We start from the raw sequence: 12733 nt of genomic DNA, 5'->3' as shown, positions 1-12733 counted from the left end.
GGGGGATCATGCTCCATTGTGTGGGTGTACCACTCTGTGTATCCAGCCATCATGGATGGGCGTTTGGGCTGTTTCTAGCTGACTCCTTTTTAAACAAATTCTTTCTCTATACTCTTATCTTTCAGCCGTGTGTCACCCACCCTCACCCCCACCCCAGAGACACGTGATGCAGGTTGAGCCTGTTGGGACACTGTGGTACATCCTGCTTTTGAGTTTCTCCCACTTAGCTTGTGTTTTCCTGTGATAGGCTAAGTTAGTTATCACTCGTCATTCTTTTCTTCAGCTTCCTGAAAGGTTATTGCTGCTATTATTTTTTATTTTCATTATTTTTTTAAAGATAGAGTCCCACTTTGTTGCCCTGGGCATGAGGGCAGTAGCAGCATCACAGCTCACAGCATCCTCAAACTCCTGGGCTCAAGCGATCCTCCTGCCTCAGCCTCCCCAAGTAGCTGGGACTACAGGTGGTGCCACCACACCTGGCTAATTTTTCTATTTATTATAAAGATGGCATCTCACTATGTTGCCCAGGCTGGTCTCCTGACCTCAAGTGATCCACCCACCCAGACTTCCCAAAGTGCTGGGATTACAGGCCTGAGCCCCTATTCCTGGCCTGTTGTTATTATTTTTATTTCTATATTCATTTTTCCTGTGGGTTCTTGTCTTAAAAACAAATCTCTGTAAAGGGTGCCAATATAAACATAGGGATATAATATACCATCTTTTTTCAAATATTTTCTAAGAACGTTTTTATTATCAAAATAGTACAATGCTATTAAAACACATTTTAAGGAGGGAAAAAAATGAGAATCCCAGCATTTTGACACAATCACAATTCTCTGTATTTCGTTGTTTTTGCACCCAAGCATGTGTGCTTTTATTTAGTGCTTCAAACAGTCACAGTCACGGTGTAAATGCAGTCTGCTTTCTGCTTTTCTTCAAGTTGTAGCAGAGATATGTCTCTCTTAGTGTTTCTGGTCATCATTTCAGAAAGTTATCTAATATTCTCTTAAGTTGATATATCATGATTGACCTCAGGCTTCCCCAGTTGAAATGTTTAGTTTTACATGATGATCAAATATTTTTACAAATATTTTAATATTTGAAAAATTTTAATGCAAGTAATATAGAAACATTTTAATACAAGTATTCTTATCTGCATTGACTCTGGTTAAATACGAAAAGAAAAAAAATACAAGTATTCTTAGAGTTTCAAGTTGAAGCTTAAGAATTTTAAGAGCTCTCAAGATGAGGGGAAAACCTACTATTAGTCCCTATGTGATCTTTTAGCTACTATGATATAAGAGCTAGTGTTTCTTAAGTTCTTACTGTGCTAATGCTTAGCTTGTGTTTCCTCTTTGAATCTTTGCAGATGCCTGGAGGTGGTACCAAAATTGACCTTGTTTTCAGCTCAGAAAATGGGTAGAAGGTCTGATTAAAAAAGCAATATATGGCAGAGCCAAGGTTTGAACCCAAAATCTGCACAGTTAACCGCTGTCCTACTCTCTTTGTGATTTAGCTTAGAACTAAGAGCTAGAAATATTTGGAAGCTCTTTACTAAAGTTGTCTTTCAAAAAGCATTATCCACAATGTGCAGTGTACTTTTTAATAAGGAGAAAACTAATTTTGACCAATTTTCAGCAATGGAAAGACTGTGAGAATGGAAGACTAGATTGAAATAGGCTTCACATGTAGGTCTTGTGGCTTCAGTGGCAGGTTTCATGTCACATTCCATCTGCAGTATCATTTAGTGATTCATTTATTCAATAAATCTAAGTGGAGCAGGGTGGCTTGTACCTGTAATCACAGTGACTCAGGAGGATTGCTTGAATCCAGGAGTTCAATCCTGCAATTAGCAATGATCAGGCCATAGCACTCCAGCCTAGGCAACAGAGCAAGATCCATTCTCTAAAAAAAAGAAAAAACCCAGACCCCAAAGCTGTTGATGGTTGAGCTTTCACTGAAGACCTTAAATCTGGAAAGCAGACTGATTTCCCAGTGAGTGGAGCCTTGAGGCTTTTGACCTCATTCATTCCTCATGTGTCCCTGCAGAGATTAATGAGCATCAATTACCTGGGCAGCGTGTACCCCAGCCGAGCAGTGATCACCACCATGAAGGAGCGCCGGGTGGGCAGGATCGTGTTTGTGTCCTCCCAGGCCGGACAGTTGGGACTATACGGCTTCACGGCCTACTCTCCATCCAAGTTTGCCATAAGGGGATTGGCTGAAGCTTTGCAGATGGAGGTAAAAGTTGTATTCATTTTGGTATTTATTCTCCTCAGCTCTCAATATACTCTGAATTTCTCTTTCATTTTGATGCTTCTTTACATGTTACTGTATTAAATTAGAGATTTATAGATTTTACATTAGGGGAAAATGGCTATGGGATTTTTGCTTATTTAATTTGATACACAAAGTACCTGTAATATCTTCATAGTATTATTGGTCCAATACTGTATGAATACAGGTTAGGTTAACCAAAAATACTTTATTCTGTAGAGATTTTTCTTTAACAAAAAGATTTGTCCTTTTAATCGCATAAATAGGTGAGTACATGGTTAAAAGAAAAGCTTGAATTAGCTGCTGTATAATTCTTAACTTGAAGGGTAGTCTAGTCATTTAACTGGCTCTGTTTCTTCATCTGTCCAATGAGAGGGGATGGAATAAAAAAATCATTTGGCTTTTCTACTGCTCATATTTTCATATCTTCAAAAGATGTTGAAGAAAGTAAAGGCTTTTTACTTTCACAGTTAATAGAACATTTTGTGGAACAAGGGCGAAGTTAGTTAGGATTAGCGCCAAAGTAAGTGTTTGTCATGATGCCTAGAACCTTATACTGCATGAAGTAGAATTCTGAATCATTGTCACTTGGGGATGCTCAGGGATCATCGCTCGTGTATGTATTTCTGTTTATATCATATACTGAAAAAGCATAGTAAAGTTCTTTCTTATTGCTGTGGGCAGTTCCAAGACCCCTCACAAATAGTACCAAATCCTATACATAATATGCTTTTTCCTATATATACATACCTATTATAAAGTTTAATTTGTGTATTAGACAGTGAGAGATTAACAATGTAACTAGTAATATAGGATAGTTATATGCTGTAATAAAAGTTATATAGATATGGTTTCTCTCGGTTTCTTTCTCTCGATACTTTATCTAACAAATGCAATCAGCGCAACCTAATTCTTTGTCCCCTCAATGAATCCCAAACAATAAAAAATAATAAAAATATCTTACTGTACTATAATCACCTATTTTTAGACCTTGGTTGACTACAGATAACTGGAACCATGGAAAATGAAATCACAAAGGGGGACCACCATATGCTGAAATAGAATACCCCATTGTAATGTTAAAAACGTATAAGAGAATTTCTAGCTCTACCTGAAGTGAAGGTAGCCAGGTGGCCTACCCTTCAGGTGGCCAGCCTTCTTGTACTAAGAATGTGCTTTTAGGAAACCTGGTCAAGGACTTAGATGAGGGGTTGGCAAAACTTTTTTGGTGAAAGGCCAGATTATAAATATTTTAGGCTTTGGAGGCTAAATGGTGTCTATCACAGCTGCTCACGTAGGCTGTGGTAGCAGGAAAGCAGTCATAGTAGATTGCACATAAATGAAGAGGTGTGACTGTGTTCCAATAAAACTTTATTTATAAAAATAGGCAGAGGGCCGTATTTAGCTCATAGGCCACAGTTTGCTGACCCTGTTTTAAAGATCTTCAGAAGCGATCATGATGGTGTGTGTTGGAGTGGTGTGTGTTGGAGATGGTGTGTGTTGGAGTGGCACAGCCAGTTGAGTCCTTATGTGCTACTTAGGGACTGATAGACTGTGCCATTCCCACACCAAAGAGACCAGGCACAGATTGCACTATTATCAACTGGCTAAATATTCAATAATAGATCATTATAATGTGCTTAGCCAGTAAGACACACATGGCTATGAAATTTCAAATAAGCATTCTAGTCTTGCAGTCTTTACAAAGGTAAAAGTCCCTTTGGGAATAATCATTTTATTTTTATCAGTTTTGGTTTGGGGATTTTTTTGTTTATTTTTGGGATGGTGTCTTGCAATGTTACCCGGGCTGGTCTCAAACTCTTGGCCTCAAACAGTCCTCCCACCTCAGTCTCCCCAGTCACTGAGATTACTGGCATGAACCACCATGTCCAGCCTTATCACAATTTTGTGATAGATGAGGTAGATGTTGTTATGTTACCTTTTAAATAAGAAAACTGAGTTTTTCATAAATTCAATGAGTTTCTCAAAGGCACATAGTTACTTAGCAACAGAAATAAAAACAAGGCCCAACCCTTTGACTTCAAACCTCTTTTGCAGGAGGTGGTGTAGTCCAGGGTCCCTTGATTGATCTGGCTAATTGCCTCTGCCTGTACTTTGGTCTCAGCATCTGTATAGGTCACGGGATGTTTTGGAGATGAAAAATCTGCCCATTAGGGCTTTTTGCAGAGTTGTGTCAGGAGTCACCGATTTGGGGCAAAGTGTTTAATCTGAGTGGCCTGGTTTCGCTTCAGGTAGAGCAGAGATGCTAATAAAGAAGAAGAAAGAGCAAGTGAACTGCCAGTCTAGAGAGTCCCCTCAGCCCCTCTGTGACAAGTGACATTCATTCGCTGCAGGTAGCTGGCCTGGACTTTCAAATTGGCTTGACTTCTGTCCATACTTGGACTCCATTAAAAATGTTCTCTCTTCAAATCAAAATGAACCTATACCATGAAAAATAGGTTTCGGGGGAAATAAATATAGCTATCAAAGTCCACTTCATACTAGGGCTTACATCAAACCAGTTGTTTCCCTGTGAATTTATAATGATATTTTCTTGAAACCTGGATTATTTGGTCAAGGTGGTTGTGTTTTCTATAAATGAATTCTTATATCATTGCTCAAATTCTTAGTACCCTTGATAATCCTCTTCGCTTCAAGTAACTTTGAAGTTTTCCTATCTTCCTTTCCATTACCCCCACACTAACATAGGACCTTGGCAGTGTCATAGGTACGACAAGTAATTTTGAAAGAATACTTTGTTAGCATTTCTTTTTTCAGGTTTTTTTTTTTTTTTCCTACTCAGTCTTTTTAGAACCAAATACATTATTTAAAAATTTTAAAGGTAATCTTTTTGGAAAGCAGACTTCTAAGGTGTATTATGGCCAAAGACATGTTAGCAAAGACTGAGCAAAAAAAATCCCCCAAATAGATGTCCCCTTTCTGCATATCCTCCCCTCTTGTGCCTCTCCCCTGCCCTCATCTCCTCTCACTGTGATCTGAAAGTCAGTTGAAGCTTAAGTTCTGGAGTTTCCTGTCAACAGCTATATTCTCAGTCCTCATATCTTTCTTTGGATGGAATGAGGAGCCACACATCCTAGGTGGATTATTTTGATAATAAATCTGTTGTTGGGCCAGTGCTAAGTTGTCTTTTTAAGGTTGAAGTCAGGCAGAAAGAGAAGGTGATAGCAGGATGGGAGTGGGGCACAGTGGGGGACAGAGAGTGGCCAGACGCAAGGAGAAGCAGGCTTGTGAAGACCTGGCTTATCTCTTCTTAGGAAAAGGGTTATCTCAGGGAGTTGTCTTAGCATGAGCAAGTGAAGCTAAGCTCATTTCCTTTTTTGATGGGGTTACAAGATTAGCAGATTAAAGGCAGGTGTAGATATAGGTTAGTGCATTCAGAGTTCAGCAAATTATTTGAGCAAGAGCTTCAGGAGACTGGAGTCTCCATGAGGACAGCGAGATTCAAATCCATATCCTTCCTTCTAAGAACAATATTAGCACTTAGTAGTAATTCAATAAGTACTCACTGGATGCATAAATGTAAGACTGGAGGAATGGTTAACTGACTGGCCAACAGAAGTAGTCAGCCATAAACTGTCATTTGGCTTGATGGTTATAGAGAAGATACCAGCCTGGGATGGGGCTGGATTGTTTGTCCTAACCCCAGTAATCTGTGTGCCCATCCCATGAAAAAAACATTCAGAAAAGCTCTGTTCTAACCTCTTCAGTTCAGCCATAACCTTGAGTTTGAGAAGCAGTGCTGTGCCATCAGTTTAGGTGCTCCAGTCTTAACTGACCCCTGAGGAACAGCCCAGAGCAGCCATGCTGGAATCAGCAGTGTCTGTCTCCATGAGGCCTAGATGACCCCTGATGGGCTGCTTTGTGGAGTTTTTCTCTGGTCTGTGTGCAATGGAGGGCAAGGCTGTGTGAGGCAAGTTTTCTTTCTTTTTATTTTTTTATATAAAGCTACTATCTCATAAACAGTGAAAAGGAAGTTGCTTGCTCATCAGCCTCTCTGCCTGGCCCCAACCCAGAGCTATTTTTGAGCATGGCTGGGCCCTGCAGCTGCATGCCCTGGCGATGCCGAGTGGCCAGGCATCCCGCACCCTGGCTGTGCTGGAACAGAACCGGCGACGCATCCCCCGTTTGCTACTGTGCGTTCCAGGTCAGCTGTCTCAGATCTTCTGCATGCTTCTCCGACCCCTGCAGCTCCTGCCACAGGCCTCAGAACTGTGCTTCACCAACGGAACTAGGGAGAAAAAGGGCCACGTGGTAAGACAGGCCCCACAGGAGGCAGCGGTGCTGTCCATTCTCAGCTTTGGGTGCCCTACCAAAGATTTGCAGGGCTTGACCCTCCTGTCAGATGCACCTCCACTTCCACACCCCCTAGGTGTTTCCAGTAATGATCAGAAATGATCCAGTAGCAAACCGACACCATGTTGAAGAGATTTTGATGGTATAAACTATTGTCCTAATTACTAGGGCAATATAAGAGTGTGAAGTGGGGCTGTTGCTGAGCAGAGTCTTTGGAGAGCGTGTGCCTTGGCTGGCCAGGAGAAGAATCTGTTGTAATTATTGGGGTATGTTCATGAGTGGAGGTGAGGGTATGGAGGAGGTGAGGGAAACTAAGATAAGAACAAGTTTAGATTCAAAGGAGCAAGGTGGAGCTCCAGATAAGGCAAAGGTGTCTCATTAAACATGGGTTGAGCTTGTCCTCAGAGAAGGTGCTTGGCTGGTCTGACCAGTGTTCCTCCCAGTGGGCAAACACTTTCTGCTGGTTCTGTGGAAGAAGAAGTCACTTCTGGCCTATTAATGGCCAGGGGTGGTTTTGCAGGGCATTTTCAAATAAGCAAACTTCTTAGGGACAGATACAGTTCCAGACTGGGCCTGGGATGGGAGCACAACAAGGCCACAGGAGAAGGGATTTTCTTAACCCCAACATGTTTTGAAGATGAAATCAACACTGAAGTATCAGAAGCAGCCTGAAAGGAAAACAAATCTGTAGTCTGGGGAAGGAGGGAGGAGCAGGCCAATCCCATTTCGTTGACGAAGTGCTTGAACAGGGAACAATTTGTAAGAGATGGTAGACAGACCACTTTTTTAGAAAATGCTCTCGCCTCCTCATTGGAAGTTCCCAGGGCCTCTGCCTGGGTGGCTGGAGTGGAAGACAGTGGGAAGGAGGTGATTTGCTCTACCTCAGCATCAGCTGTTTTCTTTTTTTTTTTTTTTTTATTGTTGGGGATTCATTGAGGGTACAATAAGCCAGTTACACTGATTGCAATTGTTAGGTAAAGTCCCTCTTGCAATCATGTCTTGCCCCCATAAAGTGTGACACACACTAAGGCCCCACCCCCCTCCCTCCATCCCTCTTTCTGCACCCCCCCATAACCTTAATTGTCATTAATTGTCCTCATATCAAGATTGAGTACATAGGATTCATGCTTCTCCATTCTTGTGATGCTTTACTAAGAATAATGTCTTCCACTTCCATCCAGGTTAATACGAAGGATGTAAAGTCTCCATTTTTTTTAATGGCTGAATAGTATTCCATGGTATACATATACCACAGCTTGTTAATCCATTCCTGGGTTGGTGGGCATTTAGGCTGTTTCCACATTTTGGCGATTGTAAATTGAGCTGCAATAAACAGTCTAGTACAAGTGTCCGTATGATAAAAGGATTTTTTTCCTTCTGGGTAGATGCCCAGTAATGGGATTGCAGGATCGAATGGGAGGTCTAGGTTGAGTGCTTTGAGGTTTCTCCATACTTCCTTCCAGAAAGGTTGTACTAGTTTGCAGTCCCACCAGCAGTGTAAAAGTGTTCCCTTCTCTCCACATCCACGCCAGCATCTGCAGTTTTGAGATTTTGTGATGTGGGCCATTCTCTCTGGGGTTAGATGGTATCTCAGGGATGTTTTGATTTGCATTTCTCTAATATATAGAGATGAGCATCAGCTGTTTTCTGATGTCAAGGTGGTGGGGAGCTCTTTGCCTCTTTTTCAGAATCATCTTCATGGAGCAGAGTTTCATGGTGCAGTTGGTGGTAGTTCTCACTCATGGAGTCACCTTATCGGTGTCTGCACCTTTTGAGAATCAGGGCTGCCAATGCGGGTTGGCAAGGTGGGACCTCAGATTGTGTGCTGTTACCGAGGTGCACATGTTGTTTCTAAAATGCAGGTGAAGCCGTACAACGTCTACGTCACAGTCGCCTACCCACCAGACACCGACACCCCTGGGTTTGCTGAAGAAAACAAAACAAAGGTCAGTGCTCCCACGGGTGCCATCTTGAATCTTTAATGTTGTAAGCCACTTTTCTGATTTCCTTTCTACTCTTCAGTTCAACACGCATTTTCCTCAGCCAGCAGCCTCTATCCAGTGCCTGTCAGGTGCTGAGTGTGGAGCTGGTTTCCGGCAACCATCTTGAGGTTCTCCAGGCAAATCTTCTTTCTTTCTCTTTTCTCTCACTGCCTTTTTTCAAAGTTTAACTTTTTTTTTTTTTTTTTTCAAATTTTTATCAGAGACATAAGCCACACGGTTTTAGAGGTCCAGTATGAACCCTTGACCTCATCTCCTCATGCCTAATTTCTGCTCCCAAGAGGCAGCTGTTTCAATTAACGTGTTTATACTGGCTGTTTTTTTAAGATATAGAAATTATTCATTTTCTTTCCACCATGGAAGACAAAATTTAAGACTCATTTCTTAAATTCACTCCTTATGTACTCCCCCCACCTCTGGTTAAATCAGATTCAGTGTTTTTTGTTTTTTTGGAAACAGAGTCTCACTCACCCTGGGATTAAGTGCCATGGTGTCATAGCTCACAACCACCTCAAACTCTTGGGCTCAAGCAATTCTCTTGCTTCAGCCTCCTGAGTAGCTGGAACTACAGATGCCTGCCATAGCACCCACCTACTTTTTTTTTTTTTTTTTAGAGATAGGATCTCGCTCTTGCTCAGGCTGTTCTCAAACTGCTGAGCTCAGGCAATCCACCCACCTCAGTCTCCCAGAGTGCTGGGATTACAGGTGTGAGCCACCACACCCGGCCCCAGATTCAGTGTTTAAAGTAATCTGACTTTATAAATAGTATTCGCACCTGAGCCACTCTAAATGACATTTCCTTTCTTTCCTTTTCATTTGCTCCATGAGTCTTCATAACTGATGCAACCTCAGATTCAGACAGGACTGAGAATATCCTTTTGATCCATTTGAGCACACAGGGTACTGTGTTAGTTTCATTCTTTTTTCCTCAGAAACATTTCTCCTGGGGTCTTCCTGCTGCCTGCTCCATTCCAGATGAGCTGCCTGGTGACAGACGTGTCTTCACCATCACACTGCAAGCTCCCTGTTCCCGTTGCCTGTGGTGGATCCTGTGTCTTTCACTTTCCTGCTTTATCTGCTTGTTTTCATGGCTCTATCCCCCAGTAACTTCCTGACAAAGGACACATCAGCTGTAACTTTTCTAAAAATGAAAATGCCATTATTTTCCCTTTATTTTTAATGGAGTGTTTTTTCGGGTACAGAATTATAGTTTAGATAGTTTAGAAGTAATTGATTTCTAACTTCCAGAGTTTTCAGTGGTAATCTGATGCCACGTTTATTCCCACACCTTTGTTTTCTTTTTAATAAAACAATTTAACTTTTTATTTTATTTTTTTTTCCTTTTTTTTTTTAACTAAGTAATATATACATAGATCATGAATACATTTATGCCTTGGTGGGATTCAGTGTGTTGATTATTTGTACAAATTGGAGTGCTTACATCCTACTAATTAACATAGCTTTCACCTCATTTACTTAATCACAGTGTTAAGACATTTGTGTTCTAAACTTAATAGATTTGACTTGTACCCTTGCAATATGCTCCATAGGTGTGGTCCCACCATTAACCCTCCCTGTATTGAACCACCCCCCTCCCTTCCCATCCGCCTTATCTTCCCTTCTTCATCCTGGGCTATAGATGTGATTCAAGTTTCATATGGAAATGTGAGTGATTACAAATTGGTTTTATAGTAGTAGTGAGCACATTGGATTTTTTTCCCATTCCTGAGATACTTTACTAAGAAGAATATTTTCCAGCTCCATCCGTGTAAGCATAAAAGAGGTAAAGTCTCCATCTTTTTTCAGTGCTGCATAATATTCCATGGTATACATATACCATAATTTACTAATCCATTCATGGGTTGATGGGCTTTTGGGATTCTTCCATGACTTGGAAACTATGAATTGAGCGACAGTGAACAATCTGGTGCAAATATCTTTGTTCCAAGTGATTTTTGGTCTTTTGGATATACATGTAGTAGAGGAATTGCAGGATCAAATGGCAGGTCTACATTTAGTTCCCTGAGTGTTCTCCAAACTTCTTTCTAAAAGGAACATACCAGCTTGCGTTCCCACCAGCAGTGCAGAAGTGTTTCCTTTTTTCCACATCAATGCCAACAGCTTTAGTTTTGGGGTTTTGTGATGTGGGCTACTCTTACTGGAGTTAGATGATATTTGAAAGTGGTTTTGATTTGTATTTCTCTGGTGATTAAAGATGATGAACATTTTTTCATGTGTCTGTAGACTGTGTGCTTGTCTTCTTCAGAGAAGCTTCTGTTCAGGTCTCTTGCCCACAATGAAATGGGATCACTTGTTCTTTTCTTATTAATAAGTTTTGAGTTCTCTGGATTCTGGTTATTAGACCTTTGTTGGAAATATAACCTGCAAAAGTCCTCTCCCATTCTGAGGGCTGTCTATTTGTTTACTTGCTGTGTTCTTGGCTGTGCAGAAGCATAATTGCAAATATCCTCTCCCATTCTGAGGGCTGTCTGCTTGCTTTACTTACTGTGTTCTTGGCTGTGCAGAAGCTTTTTAGTTTGATCAGATCCCAGTAGTGTATTTTTGATGTTGCTTCAATTGCCCAGGGGGATCCTCCTCATAAAGTATTCTCCCAGCTCAGTTTTTTCAAGTGTGTCCCCTGCACTTTCTCCAAGAATGTTTATAGTTTCATGTTTTAAGTTTAAGTCCTTTAACCAGTGAGAGTCAATTTTTGTTAGAGGAGAAAGGTGTGGGTCCAGTTCCAGTCTTCTACAAGAAGCCAGCCAATTCACCCAGCACCATTTGTTAAATAGGGAATATTTCCCCCAATTTATATTTTTGATAGGCTTATCAAAGATGAAATGATGATGAGTGTCTGGGTTTATCTGTTGGTTTTCAATTCTGTTCCATACATCTACCTATTTTTGTGCCAGTACCATGCTGTTTTGATCACCATAGATTTATAGTATAATTTGAAGTCTGGTAGCATGATTCTTCCTGATTTGTTTTTATTTCTGTGTAATGGCTTGGCTATTCGAGGTTTTTTCTGTTTCCATATAAAACGAAGTACTAATTTTTCCAGATCTTTGAAGTATGACAGAAGTGCTTTAATAGGGATTGCATTAAATCTTCAGATTGCTTTAGGTAGTATAGACATTTTAACAATGTTGATTCTTCCCAGCCATGAGCATGGTATATTTTTGCATTTGTTGACATCTTCAGCTATTTATTTTCTCAGAGTTTCATAGTTCTCTTTATAGAGATCTTTCACGTCCTTTGTTAGCTACACTTCCAGATATTTCATCTTCTTTGGCATTATTGTAAAGGGAAAAGAGTCCTTGATTGTTTTTTCACCTTGACTATTGTTGGTATATATAAAGGCTACAGATTGGTGAGTATTGTTTTTGTATCCTGAGATGCTGCTGTATTCCTTGATCACTTCTAGGAGTTTTATAGTTGAGTCCCTTGGGTTTTCTGGATATACAACCATATCATCTGCGAAGAGTGACAGTTTGATCTCCTCTGACCCTATTTGGATACCCTTGATTGCCTTCTCTTGCCTGATTGTGATGGCTAAGACTTCCATTACAATGTTAAAAAGCAGTGGAGACAATGAGCAACATTGCCTGGTTCCTGATCTGAGTGGAAATGATTTCAATTTTACTCCATTCAATATGATATTGGCTGTGGGTTTGCTGTAGATGGCCTCTATCAGTTTAAGAAATGTTCCTTCTATACCTATTTTCTTAAGCGTTCTGATTAAGAAAGGATGCTGGATATTATCAAAAGCTTTTTCTGCATTAATTGAGAGAATTATATGGTCTTTGTTTTTTATTTTGTCTATGTGATGTATTATATTTATAGATTTATGTATATTGAACGAACGATCCTTGGGACCCTGGGATGAAACCCACCTGGTCATGATGTATAAGTTGTTTGATGTGTTGCTGGATTCTGTTTGCTAGGATCTTACTGAATATTTTTGCATCAATATTCATTAGAGATATTGGTCTATAATTTTCTTTTCTTGTTGGGTCTTTTCCTGGTTTGGGGATCAGGGTGATATTTGCTTCACAGAATGTGTTGGGAAGTATTTGTTCTTTTTCGATGTTTTGGAAAAGGTTAAGTAATATAGGTACTAGTTCCTCTTTAAAGTTTTGGTA

The 12733-nt window shown here is 40.5% G+C and overlaps 1 protein-coding gene across 1 annotated transcript in view; it reads left to right on the top strand.

Annotated features, from left to right (window-relative positions):
* KDSR (3-ketodihydrosphingosine reductase) overlaps window positions 1-12733 on the top strand; it is a 38829-nt gene that overhangs the window by 13044 nt on the left and 13052 nt on the right. Inside the window, exons 6-7 of the mRNA XM_053571226.1 lie at window positions 2050-2241; window positions 8454-8537. Coding sequence (XP_053427201.1) covers window positions 2050-2241; window positions 8454-8537 — 276 coding nt within the window. The remainder of the gene's footprint in view (window positions 1-2049; window positions 2242-8453; window positions 8538-12733) is intronic.

Source organism: Nycticebus coucang, chromosome 19 (assembly GCF_027406575.1).
Source record: "Nycticebus coucang isolate mNycCou1 chromosome 19, mNycCou1.pri, whole genome shotgun sequence".
In the NCBI taxonomy this organism is placed as follows: domain Eukaryota; kingdom Metazoa; phylum Chordata; class Mammalia; order Primates; family Lorisidae; genus Nycticebus; species Nycticebus coucang.
The sequence above is the reverse complement of the archived record's forward strand: the minus strand, read 5'-3'. Positions and strand labels throughout refer to the sequence as shown.